Raw genomic sequence first — 25838 nt, 5'->3', positions numbered from 1 at the left:
ATCCTGTCATCTGGAATATGACAAGGGGAAAGACAGTGCAGGGTATTCATAGCGCCTTGTCAAAGACTTTAGATAGAAAGTGACACGTATCACATCTGCTCATAACCCATTGACTCGCCCCACACCCGTTATAAGGGATGCTAAAAAATGTAGATTACATGGGATACTTAGTGGGCACTACTGCTTCGTCCACCCAGCATATGACAGGAGCCTAGCAAATACTGAGAGAATGAATGAATGGATGAATGTGTGATGAATCCTGTTAAACAGTTTGGCACTCAGAGAATGCTATTACTATTTTAAATTGATAGAAGAAGGATTGAAATGGCTTTAAAATATTAACCTTAGAGGGTTTTGTGTGTATATTTACATCATTGACAGCTATAAGAGCTTGTTGCTAGTTTAAGTCTAGATATCTCTGCTATGCCACACGATTTTTTTTTTTTCAGTGTCCTGACACATGGAGCCTAAAAAATTCCATTTTCTGATCTTAAAGGCCTCTAAAGCAAATAACAGTGCAGTGATTAGGTGAAGTGTTGCAGAGCCTTCACAGTGTGCATGGTGGGAATGGACCTTGTTAAGGTTACAGAGAAGGTTAACCTCCATTGACAAGACGAAATTGAAGTCATTGCCTCTTGCCACAGAGTAGTTCCCAGTCTGTATTGTCAGCATAGGGGAGTTTATCCATTTTCTCCAGAGCATTATCTCAAATAAGGTGTCAGGGCACTAAATGGATTTACCATCTTGTATTATTTTTTATTTTGGTGTTTATTTATTTATTTTTTTTTTGCGGTACGCGGGCCTCTCACTGTTGTGGCCTCTCCCGTTGCGGAGCACAGGCTCCGGACACGCAGGCTCAGCGGCCATGGCTCACGGGCCCAGCCGCTCCTCCCAGACCGGGGCACGAACCCGTGTCCCCTGCATCGGCAGGCGGACTCTCAACCACTGAGCCACCAGGGAAGCCCCTGATGTTTAATTTTTTTTTAATCCCACTTATTGTCATATGAAGTGAAAACAATAACGCAAAAATAAACAGGGAAGGCTGAGTGAGAAAAGGATCACAGTCTCACAGTCTTCCATCTTATTCCTGAGTAGTTGGTGCAGAATCCTATGGAGTATCATTGCATTTAATCTCTAGTTTTTGTTTTCTTGACTCATGACATCTCATTTCTGTACTCTGTTACGATTCAGATAATAGGTCAGTCCACTCAAACATACTCAGAACACTCACTAAATACAAGAAAATATATGCTGTAATAGATGACTGCTTTTCCATGATATCTTATGAAGCTGCAGTTCTGGAAAGCAGCCCAGAACAACCCAAAATGCAGTAGGTATTGGAGTTGGTCACATCAGGTTTCCAGTGTGGATTCTGCCAGCTCCTCACTGTAGGACCTTCAGACAATTCCTTAATCATTCTGAGCTGCAGTGTCCCCATGGAGTTAAGATGGGAAGGAGAGTTGGAGTAAGACCATAAGAGACCCTAAGCAAGGAAACAGTATGGTATCTGGCCACATCACCCTCCATGTGCCTTCAAATAACATTGGCATTTTATGAAATGATACAGAACTTACTGTGTGCTGAAAATTAAATACCATTTTTCTAGATTTTGCAAAATTCTAGATATTCTTGATATATCTGGAAAAGCTTATATTTCTTCTCCGTTCCATTCTCTAACCTGTCCCTGTCTCACCTCCCCTGCATATAATCCCCATCTCAAGCATATACTGAGTTAGTCTTTGGGAAACCTAGCACTGCACAGTAGGCACAATACTGGTAACAACACTTGTTCAATTGTCACTTTTTTTTTTTCTTTATCAGAGAAGTTTTGTGTTTAAGATGCTAGGTAGTGATGGAAAAGACATTAGTATAATTTGTTACCTTGGTAACTGGAGATGGATGTCACCTCCTTTTGTATGGTATATGCTGTGGCCTTTATGTCTCTTCCCCTAATTAACGTCCTGTGAGAAATGAAGAAGTAAATCACTGGAACAACTGGACCACTGCAGTATTAAGTGCTAGAACATTCTAAATTGCAGTAATAATCATGATAATGAGTCCGAGTAGTCTGTGTCTATCTTTTAATTGCTTCTTAACTCTTCTAAGTGGGAATGGCAAAGTTATTATGATGTAGAAACTAGGGGATGATTTATTTTTTACTTAAATTGGGCTTTGTGAAGAAAGGTTTTTTTTTTAGTCTGTTGGGAACTGTGAGAGTTCCTCTGAAGAACAACTTGGGCAGATTATTTTAAATATAGTTTAATACTACTAATATGTAGCACCCAAAATCTGGCTTTGCCTTAGGGTCGGGGCATTGTCATGCATAAAGCATTACGATCTAAAACCCAGTGCCCTAGTTGAGTCTGTTCTTTCACATTTTGCTACTTATTTATGGATTCAAATTCATAGGTGAATTTGTTTACTTGAACCAAGGAAGTCTCGTTATTGGACACTAAAGGAGCTTATTATAGGATGATTAGTCTTATAAGCTGGCTTTCTCATTTGGACCTAGAGGCCACATGTTCAGATTCAACTTATAGTTCTTGAGTGTGAACCATGTAACCATCCACTATTTCTTACTGATGATTTCATATACAGTATGTTAGCTCAGTAAGTCCATATAAAATGCTCTACAGCCCCTTCATTCATGAGGGTGAGCCCAAGAACAGTATCTGTACAACTGGACCCCATTACCCTTCCACCTGCCCCATTATTGTTGTTTGGATCATTAGTGGTCTTCTGACAAAGGGTGGACCAATGAGATTCCCTTTCCTAGGATCTGGGAATTGGATCAAAAATTTCAGTGTATTTTGGCCCAATGTCTGAATAGAAAGGTGTAAACACGGAGAAGCTATGGTTATTTCTCTTTGTTCTGTGAACCAGTGGGCCAAGAAAGCCAGTCTGTATAGAGGAGACTGGTGCAAACACCAGAAAGGAGCAGAAAGAAGTGAGGGAACTTGGCCCAGGAACCTGATGGCTTGATTGTGGTACCAGGCCTTTCCTGAGGCCTGGCTTCCTTCGGTCCTTTGAATTCCCTCAAGCACTTCCATATCTTAGGATAAATTTCATCACTTCTAAAAGAATAACAAAGTGGAAGTTTTTGTCCCTCTTTCACATGTGAAGAAAACTGAAGTTCAGGGAAGCCAATCTTACTGCAGATGTTGATGACAGCATCTGATCTCTTGGTCAGGACTTCAACTACCCAGGCAAATCAGAATAAAAAACAAAAGGGCATTACTTTCGACTTACTACTTGGCATTCCAAGGTGTGACTCTGCCTCTAAGCTGACTAGAGTCAAGGATTTGACCAGAATCATTGGATCAAAGTTCATTCTTCCTTATCAGCTCTTGGCTCTGTTTGTTTCTATGAGAAGAGTAATCTCTGTGTTGGGGGCAAGATGGCCATTGGCAGCCCAAAGCAGGAACATTGTAACTTGTGACCCTTGACCAAAAGTGCAGGAATCTCTCCCAACATTCACAGCATTGCCTGACAAAGGACTCTGATTGGCCAGCCTGGGTCACATGCTGGAGTGTGGCTGACAGGGCCGCCTTGATTGACAGCCCCCGCCCCTCCTTGATTGACATCTTCCCCTGTATGGGCCTGTTGGGGTTCCATTACCAAACAAGGGAGAAGAGATGCTGAGCAGACCAAACCAATATTATTCACCAATATTTGCTGTTTTTTTCTTGAGTGGAAATAACTGATGATGCTCATGTGTGACAGACTCCCATATGCAATTTTTCTCTTCCAGCTGTTAGTCACCTACTCTCCCTCCCACTCAAGAAAATCAGTCTGGATACAGATGATTAGGTATGAGCTTATTATTCAGATAACCTTAAATCTACTCTAATGAATTAGAATAATATAGTCCTTTGCAAATGTGAATACTTCCACGGTTAGCAGTAACAAGTGTGACACATCTCACAATTGCTTGGGGCACAAATGCTGGGGTGAAAACCGCTACTCTTGGATGGGTGTTATGAGGATAATTGTATCAGCACCTTTTTGGGTGCAACACATTTGTGTGACTCCTAACAGCCAGGCACTGTTGTAGGCACTGGGGTTCCAGCTATGAAGACAGCAAAAGTGTCTGTCTTATATGAAGCTCAGATTCTAATGGGAGAAGATTGGCATAAATTTATGAACAAAAGAATTCAGATATTGAGTACAATAAAGAAAATACAACAGGGTATTGGGCCTGGTGTCCAGTATGGTAGCCACTAGCCATGTGTAATTATTTAAATTTAAATTTATTAAAATGAAATCAAATTAAAACGTCAGTCACTCTAGTGACATTTCATGTGCTCAGTAACCACGAGTGGCTGGTGGCTACTGCATTAGACAGTGCAGACATAGAAGAGGACTATTATTGCACAAAGTTCTGTTATACTGGGCTTGACAGTGACTGAGAAGGATATATGTGGGGGTGTTTAGAGCAGGCCTTGTGGCAAAGGTGGTGTTTATGCTCAGACCTAAAGCCACCATGTAAAGTTCTTGAGGAATAACATTCCAGGCAGAGTGAACAGTAAATAGAAAGACCCTGAGATGGAAATGAGCTTGGCCTGTGTGAAGATCCAAAGATGGCCCGTGTGTCTGATTGAGTTCGAGAGGCAAGAAAGAACTAGATCAGGTATAGCCTTGGGGTTTATTGTATGCCAATGAGAAGCCATTGTCTAAGCAGGGTAGTGACAGCTTTATTTAATTTCCGAATAATCATTTCAGCTGCAGGTGGGGATGTTGGGTGGCAAGGTTAGAAGTAGCACCTAGAAGGCTTTCAGAAATCATTTGATTAATGAAAAGATTGATGGAAGGCCCAGGCAGGCTGGGGTGTCCATGTGTCTGGGGACTACAGAGGGGTTCCCAGGTGCCTTGAGAGGTCCCCTATCCTAGTGGTAGACTGAGCAGTCAACCAGATAAGCCACAGAGGAGCCTGGACCCTCAGACCCCTCTCTCTGGGCCACAGCTTGGCTCACTGTTGGCTGCCCTCAGCCCCTCTGAGTTCCCACCATGTCTTGGGAACTAGTGCCAGGCACTGCTGCAGTGAGATATCTTCCCCTTCATATTCCTTCATTTATCTTTATTGAATACCTGTTCTGTGCTAGGTATTGTATTAGGTGCTGGGATTAAATTGGCACAAGAAGAAACAGCTATGATCCCTGAAAACATATGTCACACTGTAGAGTGGAGGCCGTGTCAATCAAATAATCAGATAAGTGTGTGATGACCACTGCAATTAAGTGCTCCGCACCAGAGTCCCGTGAGACTTCAAGAGTGCCTGATAGGGATGTCCCCAGTCCAGAAAGTCAGAGGTGACTGCCCTGAGGATGTGATAATTGGGCTGGATTTAAGGAGGAATGAGGATTCTGTAGGTGACAGGTGGAGAAAGTGTTCTGGTGGGAGGGAGCAGCATGGGCGGAGGTCACAAGGACTGAGGATCAAGGAGCAGTGGAGGGAAAAACAGAGACCAGTGAGGCTGGGTGGAGGGAATGGAGGTGACACGGTGCTAGGTAGGGGGTGGGCAAAGGGGGTGCTGAGGAAGCCCCCACTGGTGAGTGGGAGATGATGTATTCTTGCTTTGTCTTTTGAAACGTTTCCCTCTGCCATCTGTATGCCAGTTAGCTCCACCTCAGTAGTGACCACCTCAGTAGTGACTTTCTTTCTTTCTCTTTCTTTCTTTCTTTCTTTCTTTCCTTCTTTCTTTCTTTCTTTCTTTCTTTCTTTCTTTCTTTCTTTCTTTCTTTCTTTCTTTCTTTCTTTCTTTCTTTCTTTCTTTCTTTTTTCTTCCTTCCTTCCTTCCTTCCCTTCTTTCTTTTTCTTTCTTTCTTCCTTCCTTCCTTTCTTTCCTTCTTTCCTTTCTTCTTCCTTCCATCCTTCCGTCCTTCCTTTCTTTCTTTCTTTCCTTCCTTCCTTCTTTTTTCTCTCTCCCTCCCTCCCTCTCTCTCTCTCTCTTTCTTCCTCCCTCTCCTCCCTCCCTCCCTCCCTCCCTTCCTTCCTTCCTTCCTTTCTTTCTTTTCTCTTTCCCTTATCTATTTATTCCTTATGATGACTCCACTGTTATGGGGGTGGTTGTGATCCCATTTTATGGATTTGAACCCAGAACCCAGCATGCTGGAGTTAAGCATTCCACTCCACAGCTCTGAAAATGAAATGCCAATGGCTAGCTAGCATTGCAGTGAGCTGCAGTCTGAGGCCTACATAAGTAGCTTGTTAAGTAGGCCTTTAATACTCGTACTTGAGTATTCTCAGAGGCCAGAGATTCCAGATGGCTGGGAGAGGGATATTTATTATCTGGTTTTTTAAAGGAACTGTGACACTTGGGGAATTATAAATGAGTTAATGTAACATTAATACCTAGAAATATTCTGGAACAGATCATTAAAAAATCAATTTTCACATATGAGGGGAAAATGCGATTACTAAGTAGTAACTGGATAGCACTAGACCTTTGGAGAGGGACATGGGTGAGTAGCAATCTATGTCACTTCCCCACAGGATACACATGCATAGGGAGTTTGGTATTGCTTGGCTCATTTGGAACTAATATTCCTATTAATTTTATTTTTTAATCTAAGTTGTAAAAAGCTGGCCATCATCCCAGAGCAGGGAAGGAGGAAAAAAAAAGGACAAGAGGAAAGAACCAGAACATATTAAGAGACTGCTCTGGGTACTATGCCCATTGCTTTTGTACATTTACCCCATTCAGTTCTCCAAACGACCTAGAAAGGTAGGTATCTCCATCCCCTTTTCACAGAGAAAGAAACTGAGTCACAGAGACATGAGGGTGCCATTAGGAAGCAAGCATAGTTTCCATCCTTGGCATCTGGCTCCCAAACCCCTCCTCTTGTTGCCATACTGACTGTTTTTGTGCTTCATGAATGGAATCCTGTTCAGGGTGAAACCCAGGCAGAGGGAGGCACCGTGATGGAAATCAGGAGGCCCACCCAGATTCCTCCCTTGGCTTGGAACTAACTTCTGGGCAAGGAGTGGGAAGACTCTTCCCAGCTGGTGGTGAAACATGAAAATGTCTCCCTAAGTGGTACAGACAAGGAGTCATGTATCCATTCATTTGTCCCATCACCTGACAAAGACCTCCAGGCACTGTGCTTGGTGCCAGGGATGTGGAGATGAGAAAGGCGTGGTGTCTCTGGGATGGACCAGTCCTCCTGAAATCCAGGGACATGTGGGTGCCTTCTTGTCTTAGCGGGCTCACCATCCAAAACAAACCCTCTAAGGGTTTCCAGGGGAACGAATACCATGATGAAAAGGGCCCCAAAACCCACTGATTTCCTGAGGGGAGAGGAGATCAGAGGAAGCAGGGTAACAGGGAAGGAGAAAGGCTTCTGGGAGATGGGAGAGCCCTGGGCCTTGCAGCTGGGATTGAGCCCTTAACCTGCCCTATATTGAGTTCCTACCTGTGCTGGACACTGTGAGGGGAGCTTAACATGCAGCAGTGAAGAGTTCATAGTTGCTTCACTTTATAGGTGAGGAAATTGAGGCACAAAAAGGTCAGGAAGAGAAATATGGGTGATAATTGGTCCAAAGGACTGGGTTGGTAGAGATTGAAGCCAGTAATAGAGCTAGGTGGGGATGTTCTTAAGGACAAGGACCCACTTAGGCTGGAGGCACGTGCCCACATGGGGCCTGGGATGCTGAAGGCAAGTCTTCCTGAGAGGTTCCTGGAGGTCCTTCACCATCAGAATGTGATGAGTGTACTGGTTAGGACTCAGTGCTCACCCGTGACAGAAACCTACTTGGGCCAATAGCAGAGTTTGTTGTAAAGACTGAGGGAGTGACTGTCTCAGGCAATCCCAGGGTACTGGTCTAGACTGCTTGGAAGGGATGGAGACTGGGGCAAAGTAGAAACAAGCTTGTTGTTCAAATAGTAGCAAGAGGGCAGTGAGGCTGGAGTAAAGTGAGAGGCTGGTCAGTGGAGGAGACCAACTGGGTAAGGTGGGGCACAGCCGGACCACAGTCTTTCAAAGCCTGGGGAAGGGTTTATTCTGAGGGTGGCAGGAAACCACTGGGGAATGACACAGTCCATTTCATGTTTCTAAACCATCACTCTGGCTGCTGCCTGGGTAGATGGCAGGGGATGAGGAGACGGCCTGAGCCCAATGGCAGGCCACAGTCCACTGATAGGGGACAGTCACTGTGATGGTCAGTTTTATGTGTCGGCTAATGACGCCATGGTGCCCAGTTGTTTGGTCAAACACCAGTTTTGATGTAGCCATGTAAAGGTATTTTTTAGACACACATCTAAAAAATACCTTTACATGGCTACATCAAAACTGGTGTTTGACCAAACAAGCAGTAGACTTTGAGTAAAGTAGATCATTCTCCATAATGATCATCGTCCAATCAGCTGAAGGCTTTACGAGCAAAGACAGATTCCCTAAGGAAGAAGCAATTCTGTCTTGAGATTGTAACATGAAAACCCTGCCTGAGTTACCAGGCTGCCTGGCCTGCCTTGTGGAATTGGACTCAAGACTGCCGTGTTATCTTTTACCTGAATTTTCAGTCTGCCAGCTTACCCTACAGATTTTTTTTTTTTGGGGGGGGGAGGTACGCGGGCCTGACACTGTTGTGGCCTCTCCCGTTGCGGAGCACAGACTCCGGATGTGCAGGCTCAGCTGCCATGGCTCACGGGCCCAGCCGCTCCGCGGCATGGTTGGATCTTCCCAGACCGGGGCATGAACCTGTGTCCGCTGCATTGGCAGGTGGACTCTCAACCACTGTGCCACCAGGGAAGCCCACCCTACAGATGTTGACTTTGGCAGTCCCTGAAATCAAATGAGCCAGTTCCTCTAATCAATAATCAATACCTCTCTCTTTCCCTGCCTCCCTGTTCTGTTTCTCTGGAGAACCCTGACCAATCTAGTTACTTACTGAATGGGTGCTTAGTAAGTGTCTTTGTGTTCTGGGTCCAACCCTTGGGCTATATTTCCCAAGTCAGAGTTGTCTTTGGGTTCCGTTGGGAATAAGTGAGCAGAGAAGCACAGGCCCACCTCCTGGGGAGTTCACAGTTGGTTGGTTCCACCACACACACACACACAGGAAACAATTAGATAACTTTACAGGCAGGATTTCATTAAAGCCAAAATGTGTGGAGCAGTTACTTTCCACCCATGAAGCAGGCCCTCTGTGGTGGTGCCTTGCAGTTCTGTTCTGCAGCTTACCCGGCAGGAAGGGGAAGCAGAAGTTGCCCTTGGAAATAGTGCCTCTGGCCTGGGCTGCTCATTGGAATAACTGAGGGAGGCTGAAAAAATACTACCTTGGGATTCGGATTTAATTGTTCTGAGGTTTGGCTTGGGCATCTGGATGTTGAAAAGCTCTGAAGCCTGAGTTGAGAAGTACTGCCTGAAGACATTGTGATTAGGTGCCTCTCACCTGTAAAGAGTTAAAGAGAGAATTAGGACAGGATTCAGGAAACAAAGGTCTGCAGGCATTTTCTGCCAGCTCCCTGTTTTTGTAAATAAAGTTTTATTAGAACACAGTCACACCCATTTTTTTATGTTTTGGCTACTTTTGCTAAAACAGCAGAATTGAATGTTGCAAAAGAACGTGTCTCACCTGCAGAACCTAAAATATTTACTATCTAGCTCTTTACAGAAACAGTTTGCCAACTGCTAAACCAGGCAGTAATGCGTTTTCAAGGATGTGGATGGTGTGGGAGAGGCTGAGCCACCATTAAAAGGAAAGCATACATTCATTCCTTGGGTTGAGATACTACCTCAGAAGCCTTCTTAACACATATAGGCAGTCACACCAATCAGTTAGAGAGGGCACACAGACTGAAGCCTTTCTGTCATCTCTTGATATTTCCTGTTGAATCTGAAGCTTTACCTTACTTGGTGATAGGAGTCTTAGCTGAGTCAATGAGAAAACCTGAGCAGTTGGATTCTACAGTTGGTGGAGGGGTGGAGCAATGAATTCTTTTCCTTGATGGCATCCCTATCAAAACTAAAGACTGAGACTTCCCTGGTGGCACAGTGGTTAAGAATCTGCCAGCCAATGCAGGGGACATGGGTTCAAGCCCTGGTCCAGGAAGATCCCACATGCCGTGGAGCAGCTAAGCCCGTGTGCCACAACTACTGAGCCTGTGCTCTAGAGCCTGTGAGCCACAACTACTGAGCCCACACGCCACAACTACTGAAGCCCATGCTCTGCAACAAGAGAAGCCACTGCAAAGAGAAGCCTGCGCACCACAACAAAGAGTAGCCCCCGCTCGCCGCAACTAGAGAAAGCCTGTGCGCAGCAACAAAGACCCAGTGCAGCCAAAGAAAGAAAGAAAGAAAGAAAGAACTGAAGACTGACATGTTCTGTGACAGTGGTGTTGAAGGAGAGGGAGTCCATGGCAGGGGGATGCCCAGGTGGCTCTTGGGAGCCACAGGGTCATGGAGGTATCACAGAGCTCCTGCCTTGTATTCTTCATCTTAAGGTGATTAGCACAGACCAGAAATTCCAGGAGCTTCTGGAGTCACCTTTACCCCATACTCTGGGCACAGTCTTCTGTCTGGATTTGTGACAGAGGCCATAAAGCAGTATGACCTTCGTCTCCTACAGCTTTCCTTCTCCAGGCCATAGGAGACACTGCTTACAGCATGATCTTCCTAACTTGCTGAGAACTTTCCCTGCTGCCATAGGACCTTGAAGAGTTGACTCTGAATACAGGTCTGTGGAAATGCAGCTCAGGTGAGAGACCTGGTAACTACAAGGATTTGGACATTGGTCCTTTCATCAGTTAGGCAACCAATAAATGCCAGGGGCTGGAGATAACAACAGTGAGTAAAGAGAGACACAATTCTTGTAGTTGCAGAACTAGTCTCATGGGGGAGTTGCATTGATAAAGCAATCACGTGAGTATTTGTCATGTGGCCCCTACGGTAAATGCTGAGAAGGACAACTGCATGATCAGCTATATTTGAGGAAGGCTGTATATAACACCCCTCCCCCAAGACATTCAAAGTGCACATAGAGTACTCTCTAAATGAATTAAACGCCTTGAGAATTCCTGAAATGAAAAATCTCTTTGCCTTTTCTAAAACCCCAGCTTCTTCCCCAAACTTTGTTCACCATGACACACATTCAGAAAAATTATTCCTTATCAGTATTCCATGGAATGACTTTCTCTTACACCGATCATATACTTTGGAAATGCTGCTTTGGGACGCTGCAGAGAAGTGCTGCACCCAGGGGTACACAAAATGAGCCACTGGGATGCCCAAGAAGAATACATTGCTTTTATTTCTATTCACTGTAATTTCTATTATAATTTTTATAGTATAATGTGCACATGTTAGTATAATGGTAGGTAGTACACATGAGTTATAAATATGTAGGGAGATGCTACTCAAAAACTTTTTTTAAAGAGACTTTATTTTTTTTAGAGCAGTTTTAGGTTTACAACAAAATTCAGAGGAAGGTACAGAGTTTTTCCATACGCTTCTACACATGCATAGCCTCCCACATTATCAACATCACTCACCAGAATGGTACTTTTTTTTATATCAAGGATGAACCTACATTGACACATAATCACCGAAAGTCCATAATTTACCTTAGGGTTCACTCTTGGTGTTTTATATTCTGTGGGTTTGGACAAATGTATAATGACAAGTATTCATCATTATAATCAATATCATTATCACTAATATACAGACTATTTTCATGGTTCTAAAAAAATAAAACCTCTCTGCTCTGCCAATTTATTCCTCTCCCCACCACCCCTGGCAAACACTGATCTTTTTATTGTCTCCACGGTTTTGCCTTTTCCAGAGTGTCATATAGTTGGAATCATACAGTAGCCTTCTCAGATTGGCTTCTTTCACTTAGTAATATGCATTTAGGTTCCTCCATGTCTTTTCATGGCTTGATAGATTTTTTTTTTTTTTTAGCACTGAGTAATATTCCATTGTCTGTCTCTACCACAGTTTATTTACACATTCACCTATTGAAGGACATCTTGGTTGCTTCCAAGTTTTGGCAATTATGAATAAAGCTGCTATAAACATCTGTTTTCAGGTTTTTGTATGGACATAAGTTTTCAACTCTAAATGCCAAGGAGTATGATTGCTGGAATGGTAAAAGTGTGTTTAGTTTTATAAAAAACTGCCAAACTGTCTTCCAAAGTGACTGTACCATTTTGCATACCCACCAGCAATAAATGAGAATTCCTATTCCTCTAAGTCTTTGCCAGCATTTGGTGTTGTCAGTGTTCCAGATTTCAGCCATTGTAATCGGTGGTATTTCATTGTTGTTTTAATTTGCATTTCCCTAATGACATATAATGTGGAGCATCTTTTCTTATGCTTACTTGCCATCTGTATAACTTCTTTGGTGAGATGTCTGTTCAGGTCTTTTTAGCCCATTGTTTAATCAAATTGTTATTTTTCTTGTTAAGTTTTAAGAATTCTTTGTATATTCTGGATCACAGTCCTTTACCACATGTGTCTTTTACAAATGGCTCCTCCCAGTCTGTGGCTTCTCTTCTAATTCTCTTGGTATTATCTTTCACAGAGCAGAAGTTTTTAATTTTAATGAAACCCAGTTTATCAGTTATTTCTTTCATGAATCATGTCTTTGGTGTTGTATCTAAAAAGGCATCACCATACCCAAGGTCATCTAAGTTTTCTCTCATGTTATTTTCTAGGAGTTTTATAGTTTTGCATTTTATATTTAGGTCTATGATCCATTCTGAGTTAAATTTGAAGGGTATAAGGTTTTTGTTTAGATTCATTTTTTTTGCATGTGGATGTCCAGTTGTTCCAGCACCATTTGTTAAAGAGACTATCTGCTCCTTTGTCCAAGATAAGTTGACTGTATCAATATTTATGGGAGTGTCTATTTCTGGGCTCTCTATTCTGTTCCACTGATCTGTTTATTCTTTCACCAGTACAGCACTGTCATTATTGCTGTAGCTTTACAGGTAGTCTTGAAGTCCTCCAACTTTGTTTTTCTTGTTTAGTATTGTGTTCAAATACTTCTTAATGAAAGTAATGCTTGATTCCTTCCAGCCAGAGGTTTTTTTTATTTCTGTCTCTTGAAAATCTCATAACACCCTCCTGCAGGGGTTGAGAAACTACAGTCCACAGGCCAGATCCTTTTTGTAATTTTGTAAATCTTTGGTAAATAAAGTTTGACTGGAGCACAGCCAGGCCCATTATTTTATGTACTGTCTGGCCACTGTTGTGCTACAACAGTAGTGTAGAGGAGTTGTGACAAAGACTCTAACATGCAAAGCCTAAAGTATGACTGTCTGACCCTTCACAGAAAACATGTTCCTACCCCTGCCCCACTGAGTCACTTTTAGACACTTACTCATTGGACTACTTCATCCTGAGTTGGTGCCAAGCCAGGTTTGGGGAAACAGCACACCTACCATTTTGTTCCTGGTGTTTTCTTTGCCACATTTCCTCCCTTGGATTAGTTTCCTTTGTGCCCCATCACACTTGGTAGGTGATCACATATACTCAAAAAAGAACAATTTACTCCCACCTCCTGGGTGACATGGACTCAGAAATACTGAGGTGACTTAGACTTAACACATCTCTTCCTCTCTCCTATGGACAAAGTTACTGAGCCTCATAATTACAGCAATGAATTCCAAGGACCGAGAAGTGATTCTTCTTGTTTGCACTGAGTCAGCCTTTTCAAAATCAATACAGAATGGACAAATGGATTTAGGGAGGAGCAGAACACACAGTCGTCTGCGGTGAAGGATGGGCACCATTGAGCAAAATCCTGCTTATGTTTTCATCCTTCCTTCAGTTGCATTCTGGGTTGTGCAGGTTATTCAATTAAATGGCAGTTTTGAAGCTGTCTCTGGAGAGCCTATGAGTGAACCATAATGGCACTGGCCTTAACCAAGCAGGCTGGGCTTTTTTGTTAATTTATGTTTTCATTTCTCTTAAATAAATACCTAGGAGTAGAATTTGCTGGATCATGTGGTAGATACATGTTTAACTTTACAAGAAGCTGTGAATGGTTTTCTGAAGGGTTTGAAAGGTTTTATATTTCCACGAGCAATGTATGGGATTTCTGGTTATTCCACATCCTTGCCAACATTTAGTATTTTCAGAAAATTTAGTATTAGCTAGTGGGTGTAAAATTGCATTTTGGAGCAATGATGGAGTTTTATTTTGCACTTCTCTGATTAATGACGTTGAACACTTTTTGGTTTGTATATTGGCCATTTGTATACTTTCCTTTGTAAGGTGTCTGTTCAAATCTTTTGCCTATATTTTAATTCGTGTTTTAAGTTGTGTTACAGGAGTTCTTTACGTATTCTGGTACAAGTTATTTGTCAGATGTATGTATTATGAATACTTTTTCCTCAATGATGGCTTTACTATTTGTTTTATTAATAGTGAATTTGATGATCAGAAGTTTTCAGTTTTCATAAAGTCCAAATTATCAGTTTTAAAAATTGTGTTTTCCATAACCTAAGAAATCGTTGCTTACCTGAAGGCAGTAGAAGTTATTCATCATTTTTTGTATTTTTAAATATTATAGATTTAGCTTTTTCATTTAAGTCTTTCAGCCATCTTGAATGAATATGTGTATGTTGTGAATTAGGGGTTGAGGATGTTGTTTTCATATGGTTAGTCATATGTTCCACCACAATTTGTTGAAAATACTTTCCCCATTGAATTATCTAAGCACCTTTATTGAAAATCGGTTGACTGTATCTGTGCGGCTTTATTTCTGGACTCTCTTTAGTTCCGTTGACCTGTTTGTCTGCTTTAATGCCAATACCACACCATTTTGATTAATTAAGTTTAGAGTAAGACTTAAATTCAGGAAATGTGAGTCATTGGACCTTTTTCTTCTTTTTAAAAATTGTTTTTGATATTCTAGATCCTTTTCATTTCTCTTTAAAATTACAATTAACTCAGCAATTCCTACAAACAGCCTGTTGAGATTTTGATTGAGATTTCTTTGGAGTTTTAGATCAATTTGGGAAGAATTAACATGTTAATACTGAGTTTTCCAATCCTTAAGCACAAGGTATATCTCTCTATTTATTTAAGGCTTCTTTAATTTCTCCCAGAAATATTTTGTAGTTTTCAGCTTACAGGTATCACACATGTTTTTAAAAATTCATACCTAAGTATGTCAAGCTTTTTATGCTATTGTAAATGCTATCGTTCTTCCAGTTGTTCTTTGTTAGTACAACGAAATATAATTGATTTTGGTATATTGATCTTATATCCTGTGACCTTGCTAAACTCAATAGTTACAGTAGATTATGTGCATTCTTTAGGGTTTTCTACATAGAAAGTCATGTTGTCTGCAGAAAAAGATAGCTTTTTCCCTTTCCAATATGTATGGCATTCATTCACTCATTTACTCATTCATTCATGCAATTTACTGCATTTGCCAGAACCACCTGTACAATGTTGAATTGAAGTGATAAGACATAATTGCCTCGTTACTGATCTTAGGAGAAAAATATTCAGTGTTTTGTCATGAATATAATGTTAGCCGTAGGTTTTACATAGTTGCTCTTTATCAGGTTGAGGACTTTTTATCTTATTTTAAATTTCCTGATAGTTTTTATGATGAACAAAAGTTGGATTCTTTCAAATATGTTTTCTGCATTTATTTGGTCATATGATTTTTTTTTTTTTTTTTTTTTTTGCGGTACGTGGGCCTCTCACTGTTGTGGCCTCTCCCCTTGCGGAGCACAGGCTCTGGACGCGCAGGCTTAGCGGCCATGGCTCACGGGCCCAGCCGCTCCGCGGCATGTGGGATCTTCCCGGACCGGGGCATGAACCCGTGTCCCCTGCATCGGCAGGCAGACTCCCAACCACTGTGCCACCAGGGAAGCCCGGTCATATGATTTTTTTAAAAAAATTCTGTTAATATGGTGAACCGTGTTGATTGATTTTTCAAATGTTAAACCAACCTTGACTTCCTGGGATAAATACAACTTGGTAATGATGGATTGTCCTTTTAATGATAGGGCATTTGATGTGATATTTTGTTAAGATTTCTGATCTAGATTAATGAGTGATATTAGCATGTAATTTTTCCAGAAATTGTTCTTGTTTGGGTTTGGTGTCAGTGTTATGCTGCCCTCATAAAATAAGTTGGGACATATTCCTCCTTCTAATTTTTTGTAAGAGTTTATGTAAGATTGTTTGTATTTTTTCCTTATGTATTTGATAGAATTCATTATTTAAGTCATCTGAACGTGGAGTTGTTTGTTTTATCATGGCTATTAATTGTGAATTCAATTTCTCTTGTATACATAGGGCCAGTCATATTTTATATTTCTTTTTGTGTCAATTTTGGTAATTTCAGTTATTCAAGGAATTTGACGTTTAACTCAAATTGTCAAATATTGGTATAAAGTTGTTTATATTATTCTCTTATCTTTTCATTATCTGTCAGCTCTTTAATAATGTTTTCTCTTTCATTCCTGACTCTAGTATCTTGTGCTTTCTTACTTTTTTATTCATCAGTCTAGCTCGGGTTTTATATTTTTGATATCATTGATTTTTTTCCCCCTGTTATTTGTTTTGTTTTATTGGTTTCTGCTTTTATCTCTATTATTATTGTTATTATTATTATTTTTGACTGCATTTGGTCTTCATTGCTGCACGTGGGCTTTCTCTAGTTGTGGCAAGTGGGGGCTACTCTTCATTGTGGTGTACAGGCTTCTCATGCAGTAGCTTCTCTTGTGGAGGAGCACGGGCTCTAGGCATGCAGGCTTCAGTAGTTGCAGCACGTGGGCTCAGTAGTTGTGGCTCGGGGGCTCTAGAGTGCAGGCTCAGTAGCTGTGGCACACAGGCTTAGTTACTCCATGGCATGTAAGATCTTCCCGGACCAGGGATCGAACCTGTGTCCCCTGCATTGCCAAGCAGATTCTTAATCACTGCACCACCAGGGAAGTCCCTATCTTGACTACTTTATTTCTTCTTTTAACATTCAGTTTTATTTGTTCTTGTTTTCTATCTTCTTAAGGTAGTATCTTAGACTATTCATCTTAAAAATGTCTCCTTTTCTATGATAAACTTAAAAATCTATAAATTTTTCTCTAATTTCTGTTTCAGTTATATCTTACAAATATTTATTTCTTTATTATCATTTATTTCAAAATATTTTACAACTTTTTCTGTCATTTTCTTCCATGGTACATGTATTATTAAGGAGTGTGTTGTTTAATTTCAAAATCTTTAAGATTCTTCTAGATATCATCTTTTCTTAGATGTTATTGATATTTTTTGTATCATTATCATATACTGAATTCCCACTGTTATGATCTGGAAGAGAATGTGTGCTCTATAGTTGCTAGGTGTGGAATTCCTTAAAGTCAATTAGCTTAAGTTGGTAACTAGTGTTGCTACATGACCAACACCCAGTAAAAATCCTTAGCACTGAGTCCTTTTTTTTTTTTTTTAATAAATTCATTTTATTTATTTATTTTTGCCTGCATTGGGTCTTCGTTGCTGTGCGTGGGCTTTTTCTAGTTGCGGCGAGCGGGGGCTACTCTTCGTTGCAGTGCATGGGCTTCTCATTGCAGTGGCTTCTCTTGTTGGGTGCAGAGCATGGGCTGTAGGCGCGCAGGCTTCAGTAGTTTTGGCTTGTGGGCTCTAGAGCACAGGCTCAGTAGTTGTGGCACACGGGCTTAGTTGCTCTGCGGCATGTGGGATCTTCCCGGACCAGGGCTCGAAGCTGTGTCCACTGTACTAGCAGGCAAATTCTTAACCACTGCACCACCAGGGAAGCCCCAGCACTGAGTCTTTGTTGAGCCTCTCTGGTAGGCAACCTTTCAAATGTGTTGTCCTCCATTCATTGCTGAAAGAATTTGTACATCTTATGTAATTGTGCTGGGAGAGAAATCTTGGAAGCTCACATCTGGATTCCTCTGGACTTTGCCACATGCGTCTCTTTTCCTTTGATGATTTTGCTTTATATCTTTTCACTGTAATGAATCTTTTCAAAGAACCAACTTTTAGTTTCATTGATTTCCTGATTTCAATTTTCATTGATTTCTGTTCAGCAAAATTTTCTAAAAAGTGTTTTTTTCCCCTTCTGCTTACTTTGGATTCAATTTTCTTTTCTTTTTCTAGTTTCCTAAAATAGAAGCTTAGCCGATTAACTTTAGGTCTTCTTTTCTTTTCCAGTACATCCATTGAATGCTGTAAATTTCCCTGTAAGCGCTGCTTTTGCTGCATCTTGCAAATTTTGACAAGTTATATTTTGATTTTAATTTAGTTTAAAATTTCTCTTGAGACTTATTCTTTGACCCATGTATTATTTAGAAATATGTTGTTTAATCTCCAAATATTTTGGGATTTGTCCAGCTGTCTTTCTGTTATTGATTTCTAGTTTAATGTCAATGTGGTCTGAGAGCACATTTTGTATGATTTCTATTCTTTTAAATTTGTTAAGGTGTGTTTTATGGTCCAGAATGTGGTCTGTCATGGTGATTGTTCCATGTGAGCTTGAGAAAAATGTATATTCTGCTGTTGTTGGATGAATTAGTCTATAGTCAATTAGATTCAGTTGCTGTGCTGTTCAGTTCAAACTGTATCCTTACCAGTATTCTGCCTGATGGATTTATCAGCTACTGATAGAGGGGTACTGAAGTCTTCAACTTTAGTAGCATGTTATCTGTTTCTTCTTGTAGTTCTATCATTTTTTTCCCTCACATACTTTAATATTCTGTTATTAGGTGCATACACATTAAAGATTGTTATGTCTTCTTGGAGAATTAACCCCTTTATCATTATGTAATGCCAATCTTTTTTGCTGATAATTTTCCTCACTTTGAAGTCAGCTTTTTCTGAAATTAATATGGCCACTCTGGGTTTCTTTTGATTAATGTTAGCATAGTGTATCTTTTTCTATCCCTTTACTTTTAATCGACCTGTTCTTTATATTTAAGGTGAGTTTCTTGTAGACAGCATATAGTTGGTTCTTCTTTTTTATCCACTGTGACCATCAGTTTAAATCTATTTAGACCGTTCACATTTAAAATGAGCATTGGTATAGTTGGATTAATATGTACCATACTTATAACTGTTTTCTATTCATTGCCCTTGTTTTTTTTTTTGGTCTCCTACTCTTTTTATGCCTTCTCTGGTTTTAATTGAGCATATTACATAACGTAGTATTTTCTCCTTCCTTGGCATTTATACTTCTTTTAAAAATTTTTTTAGTGGTTGTTTTATAGTTTGCAGTATACATTTACAACTAATTCACGTCCACTGTCAAATAATCTTGTACCACTTCATGGGTAGTATAACACTGCTATTCATTTCACTTATCCATAACTATAATAATCCAATTTGTTGCTATTATTATTTTGATCAAACTATTTGTCAGGTCAGTTAAGAATAAGAAAATTAAATATTTTACTTTCATTTATTCCTGTTGTAACACTCTTTTCTGGGTTTCTGACCTGTGTAGTTTTCCCTCCCTTTAATGAAATTTTAACATTTTTTGCAAGGCAGGTCTATTTGCAACAAATTTCTTTAATTTTTGTCTGAAGAAGTCTTTATTTCTTTTTCACTTTTGAAGGATAATTTTTCTAGATTCTAGAATTCTAGGTTGGTAGGTCTTTTCTTTTTATTTTTGTGGTACGTGGGCCTCTCACTGTTGCGGCCTCGCCCGTCGCGGAGCACAGGCTCCGGACGCGCAGGCCCAGCAGCCATGGCTCACGGGCCCAGCCGCTCCGCAGCATGTGGGATCTTCCTGGACCGGGGCACGAACCATGTCCCCTGCATTGGCAGGCGGACTCCCAACCACTGAGCCACCCGGGAAGCCCGGTAGGTCTTTTCTTTGAACATTACGTATTTTGTGCTACTCTCTTCTTGCTTGTATGTTTTCTGAACAGAAGTCTGATGTAATCGTTGTCCTTGTTCCTCTGTAGGTAAGGTTTTTTCCTCTTTTTGGCTTACTTTAAGATTTTTTCTTTGTCTTTGATTTTTGCAGTTTGGATGTTTGGACATGCCTAGGTGTAGTTTTTTCTTTTTTTCAGTATTCATGTGCTTGATTTTCTGTGGACTTCTTGGATCTGTGGTTTGTCATTCATTAATTTTGGAAATATTACTTCAAATATTTCTTCTGTTCCCTTTTGTCTTTCTTCTCTGGTATTCCCATTACACTACGTATCTGTTATACTTTTTGTAATTGTTCTGTGATTTTTGAATATTCTATTCCTTTTTTCCCATTAATTTTTTTCTTTGCTTTTCAGTTTGGGAAGTTTCTACTGACGTAGCTTCTGGCTCACTGATTATTTCCTCAGCTGTATCCAGGCCGGTGATGACCCATTGGCATTCTTCATTTCTATTATAGTGTTTTTGATTTCTAGCATTTCTTTTTGATTATTTCTCTTAGAATATTTGTCTCTCTACTTATCTGTCTGCTCTTACCTGTTTTCTACTTTTTCCTTTAGTGCTCTTAGTATATTAATTACAGTTGTTTTAAATTCCTGCTCTGATAATTCCAACCACACCTGCCATCTACCATCTTGCAGTACTGCACAGCAGTTAAGTGCACAGGCTCTGGAAATAGACTGTCTGTGTTTTAATTCTGGTTCTGCTTATTGGTGGTGTAATCTTTGACAGCGTACATAAATTCTCTCTACCTCAATTTCCTCATTTGTGAAGTTAGAATACTCATAAAACCTACTTTATAGAGTCGTTAGGAGAATTGAATAAGTTAACATATGGAAAGCACTTAGAACAACAAGTATGACTATCTAATATATTATATATTTATTTAATTTTTGTTGTTTTCCAGTCTCCTTCTACTTAAAGGTAGGCTGAATAAAGGCAGGGTCTGTCTTCAAACTTTAAAGAATTAAAATGTTTTGGGGCAGTTTCCTCTATATTCACATAAGGAAGTACTAAGCAGCTTCTTAAATTTATGTTTTTCAAGAGTACTTAATGACATTGGGAAATAGTTATATGATGCTATCACACCTGTACAAAAGCAGCCGTAGACGGTGTGAAAGACTTACAGATTACGTGACTAGAGCAGGATCCACAAGTGTAGGGAACAGACCGCCCGCAACCATACCCAGGTCTGTCTGAGTTCACAGCCTTCTTCCCTAAGCCACATGTCATGTTTTTTGACTTTCTCTTTCAGTATGAATACTTCAATGCCGTGCTGATAAATGAAAGGGACAAAGATGGGAATTTTTTGGAGCTGGGGAAGGAATTCATCTTAGCCCCAAATGACCATTTTAATAATTTGCCTGTGAACATCAGCCTGAGTGACGTTCAAGTGCCAACGAACATGTACAACAAAGGTAAGGCTCACTGCTGCTGCTCCTTTTGGAGGGTAGAGAGGGCAGGGTGTGAGGGGCAGGGCTGGCTGGTTTGGGATATCATGCTTTTTTGAAAAACAGTTATAAGCTGGGTGTGTCAGGCACCAGCTGGATAGGTGAAGTGTGTGCCTGTTCTGCCTGGACACTCTGGGCTTGCTGTTTTCCTGGCTCCTGTTTGCATCAGGCCCTCTAACTTGTAGTCCAGGGGTTGGCAAACTTTTTCTTTAAAGGGCCAGATAGTAAATATCTTACTTAGGCTTTGTGGGCCACAAAGTCTCTGTTGCAACTACTCAGCTCTGCTGTTCTGGCACAGAAGCAAGCATACATAGGTAATATGTAAATCAGCAGATAATATGTAAATTGGCTGGTTCCAAGAAAACATTTAATCTACAAAAACAGATAGCTGCATTGAACCGGCAGGCGCTAGCGTACAGAGCCTTCTCTCTTCTTCCTCCATTCCTTGTGATGGTATCTGAGGGTTCTGGAGTTCCTAGGGTTACCATGGAATCACTTGTGGTCTTAGAGTACAAAGCAGCATGAGTCTTAATGAGGCTCCCTGTTTTCAGGCTTGTGTTCCTCAAATCCAGTCTTCTCATGGATTCTAGAGTTCTTCTCCCCAAATTCCCATCTGCCCCTTTGAATTGGGATTATAATAGCCAAGGACTGGGCTCTGGCAGCAGACGGCCTCTGATTAGATCCTGAGTTCCATTTCTTACTGGCTGTGACCTTGAAAGGCTGAGACCACCTTGTCTCTTTAGACCTTAATTTCCTTATATTCTAGGATGTGGATAATAATCGCATCTACCTCATGGGGTGGTTGTGAGGATGAAACAGATGATGAGTACAAAGGGTTTAATTGAGGACGTTACTTTCCTCATCCTCACCATTATGGAGTAGGAGTTTGCTCTGCTTTGTCATACCTGGGAGGATCCTAAACAAAGAGCTGTCTTCCCCAAAAAATAAATTAGAAAGCTGTGGCATCTTCAAAATAAAAATCTACTCCATTATAAGCTATTGATGTTTTAGAAATATTGGGGGCCAGTTTCAGTATCACAGGCAGGAAAGCAGTGGTCATGAGACAGGCTCTGGGCTTGAATCCTGCTCATCCTTTTGCTGGCTCTGTAATCCTAAACAAGTAACTTTTCCTCCCCGAGCCTCAGTTTCCTTCTTTGTAAAATAGGGATAAGAATACTGCCTCCCTCAGGGGGTTATTGTGAGGATATGAAGTGATGTCTAAGCATCTTCAGCACAACTGTTGCTCGTGGAAACTGCCTAGTGCATCTTAGTTATCATTATTATCGGGAAATAACGTGAGTATAAATTGCATTTCTGAATTGTTCTAGGTTACTGTTTAAAGAGCTTGGTCAGTGATTAAAGAGCTTCCAACTCACCATCTCTGTAGTGTTCTTCTTGTGCCTGTCCTTTGGGTCTGGATATCTAATGTCTCCCTTTCGTGGTTGACCTGTTACCGGTCCTTAATGTTCTGTGAGGCAGCACCCCATCCATTAATTATTCTGATGGTTACTGGGTCCCCTGTGGTGAACCAGATGCAGCCCCTTCCTTGAGAGGTTCATAGTGAACTTAGGGACCAGACAGGTAAAAGAGATCATAGGATACCGTGTGTCACCTGCTGGCCACAGTTACTGAAAGACCGGGGCAGTGGGAGCTCCAGGGAGGGGACCTGACCACTTGCTCCTGTGAGCTGCCACATGTTTTTCTTTTCTGTCTCTCAGAGAAAGTGATGTCAGTCCAAGTTGCCCCTAGTGAGCTCTGGATTGGACTGTATCCTGTGACCTAATCTTCACTTTGGACTCTTCCTCAGAAAGCAGATTCCTAAGAACCCAAGCCTTAGAGGGCTGAGCTCAGCTTTGTCCGGTGGAGTTTAGTCCTCCAGGGAGATCCTGCCAGATGAGAAGGAAACCCCCTTTTGTGCAGTGTGTCTGCAAAAAGACCATTCTCTCAGCATTAAATACATTCTCAACGGAAGATGAAAAGTTCAGATTTTACAGAGCAATTCCAGACATAAAACAATTCAGAATGATCTTTTTAAATATGGCAACTGCTTCAAGGTTGCTTGAACCATTAGCCCCATTATAGAGATTTAATTGCACCTTGAGCTTTAAAGGCATAATTGTACCTTTCCGTGGTGGCAGCACTAGGGGACCAGCACTGCCATTGATCACACAGACTGCAAGTCTCTCTAGGCAGAATCATAATAGATAGTCAGATTTCTTGAGCCACAGAGGTAGATAGTTTTATTTAACGTCATCCTCAGCACCCCTCATGAGGTCTGCCTACCACCGCTACTCAGACACAGTGGTCCCCCAGCCAGGCAGTGGGTCATGGGCTAAAGCCCCCAGGCACTGTGTCTTGATTCTGCCAGGCAGTGAGTAGCTGCCCAAGGAAGAGAGTAGGGGACTTCAGGAAAATTCCTGTCTCATTCTACCTAATTCAAACCAGCCCCAAATAGTCTTTTTTCTTTTCATGTTGCAGAAATGTATTTCATGTTTAGAGTGCTCTCCAGCTCAGATCTAGTTATTGATGACATGTACTTAAAACACATGCTCAGAGATTGGTCACTAGCTGAGATGTTCCTGGGTTAGAAATCTTGCCCCCAACAAAGGAAACCAGTACAGGGGGCCATGCTCCCCTGGCAGCTTGAACCCCCATGGGCACATAGCAGAGTGGTTTGATATGATACTTGCTTAGGAGCTGCTGTGTGCTGTGCTCTTGGGCATAACTTCTAGGCATAGATGAAACTTGCTGATAAAATCTACCTCTTTTCTGTAATCTGCTTTTCTTTTGCTTCCTCGGCAGGGCCTTGCAACCAGGCTGTTCAGCCAGGTCAGTGCTCACCTCTGTGCTTGAGGTGCCTTTCTCGAAGGCGCTGACAGAAATTGCAGGCTCAGAGTTGGTGACATGAGGGCAAACTGACCTATTGGCCATGAGAATTCAAAGAGACATATGTCTGGAGTCTAGAAATGTGTCTTAGGGTCCTCATGGTGCCTGATGAAGCAGCTTCTTCCTGAAACCAGCAGATGTTTGCTGAGCGGCTGCTCTGGCATCCCCGACCAGCGAGTCTTACCATCTGTTGAGACATCTTTGGAGACTAGCTGCCCATGCCTTAGAAGCTGTGAACAATCCATTTCCTCTAGGAGTAAAGCGTGGGTCAGGGTGCTTTTGTGAGACCTGAGGATGGTCTGACAGTGGATTCAGATAAAGCTGAACTCTTTAATTTCTAGGCTGAAGTGGTATAAAATTTACACAGGCACATATGTAGGTACACATACACACCTACACATACACAATGTGTATGTTTTTGTGTATTTGGGTATGTGTGTGTTTGTATATGTGTGTATGAAAGAAATATGCTCTGCCCTCAACCTACCCCTTCATCCCTGCTGCTCCTCTCTGTCTACCCAGGTGAGAGCCCCTTCTGTTCACTGAGTACACCTTTCTCTTTCCTCCATTGTATCTTGTTGTTCATTTCTGTTATCCCTGCCTCCCTGTTTATTGCTTATCCAAATGCTCATTCTTAAAAAACAGCTCAGTACAACCTCTTCAATTCCATTACACTTTTGTTTTGTAAGTGACTCTGGTCCTTTGTTTTGGTATCACTTTGTTCTAGAAGTACATTGCATACATCCTTTTACTTCTCCGAGGGCAGGGGCTCTGCTGATTCAGCCTGCTTGGTGGCTTCCTTTGCCCCCGAGCACCATGCTCTTTACATAATGGGTTTTCTACAGTGGATGAGGTAGGGAATGCCACCTGGGCTGTCATTTTTCCATGGTGCCTGCAAGCAGCAGAAACATACCCTGGCTGAGTTAAATGGAAAAGATACTTTTTTTTTTTTGCAATACGCGGGCCTCTCACTGTTGTGGCCTCTCCTGTTGCGGAGCACAGGCTCTGGATGCACAGGTTCAGCGGCCATGGCTCACGGGCCCAGCCGCTCCGCGGCATGTGGGATCTTCCCGGACCGGGGCACGAACCCGTGTCCCCTGCATCGGCGGACTGTCAACCACTGCGCCACCAGGGAAGCCCGAAAAGATACTTTTTGAAAGGACATTGGGTGGCTCACAGGCTCTCCCAGAAAGTTAGAGAATAAGGCTTAGAAAATGGTCATGAGAGAGGGCAGCCAGGGGCCAGAGCCACAACCAGAGCCAGCCTGGTAAGGACCGCCTGCCACTATGGCTAACACCAGCCATGCATCTGTGACTACATGAAATAGCTGTGCCTCATTTTCCTCATTCAGAAACTGGAGATAATAATCCCAGTCACCTTCTCAGGGGGTTTTGGTGAGGATTAAACATTGAAAAGGCCACCCAGTACACAAGCTTAGGCAAGTTTTTCTTTCCTTCCATTCCTCAGCATCCTTAGCTGTCAAATGAGTATGACAGTACTGACCTTATAGGATTATCATGAGCACAGCAAGAATAATGCTCGTGTGGGTTGGGGTGCAGTGGCTAGCCCACTGACCTTGTCTCTTGTCACCTGCTGGAGGGGAAATAAGACTCATGTCATGGGGTTGCAGTTAGATAGCACAGGTAGCCTTTCA

General features: G+C 41.6%; 1 protein-coding gene across 4 annotated transcripts in view; it reads left to right on the top strand.

Annotated features, from left to right (window-relative positions):
* Nucleotides 1-25838, top strand: part of CACNA2D3 (calcium voltage-gated channel auxiliary subunit alpha2delta 3) — a 795640-nt gene that overhangs the window by 290860 nt on the left and 478942 nt on the right. For all 4 annotated transcript variants that reach the window (XM_049715277.1, XM_049715280.1, XM_049715279.1 and 1 more), the window contains exon 5: nt 21103-21265. In XM_049715277.1, the coding sequence (XP_049571234.1) occupies nt 21103-21265 (163 nt within the window). The remainder of the gene's footprint in view (nt 1-21102; nt 21266-25838) is intronic.

The sequence above is a fragment of the Orcinus orca genome, chromosome 10 (assembly GCF_937001465.1).
Source record: "Orcinus orca chromosome 10, mOrcOrc1.1, whole genome shotgun sequence".
NCBI classification, from domain to species: Eukaryota; Metazoa; Chordata; class Mammalia; order Artiodactyla; family Delphinidae; genus Orcinus; species Orcinus orca.
Note: the sequence above shows the minus strand (reverse complement) of the source record. Positions and strands in the feature narration are given on the sequence as shown.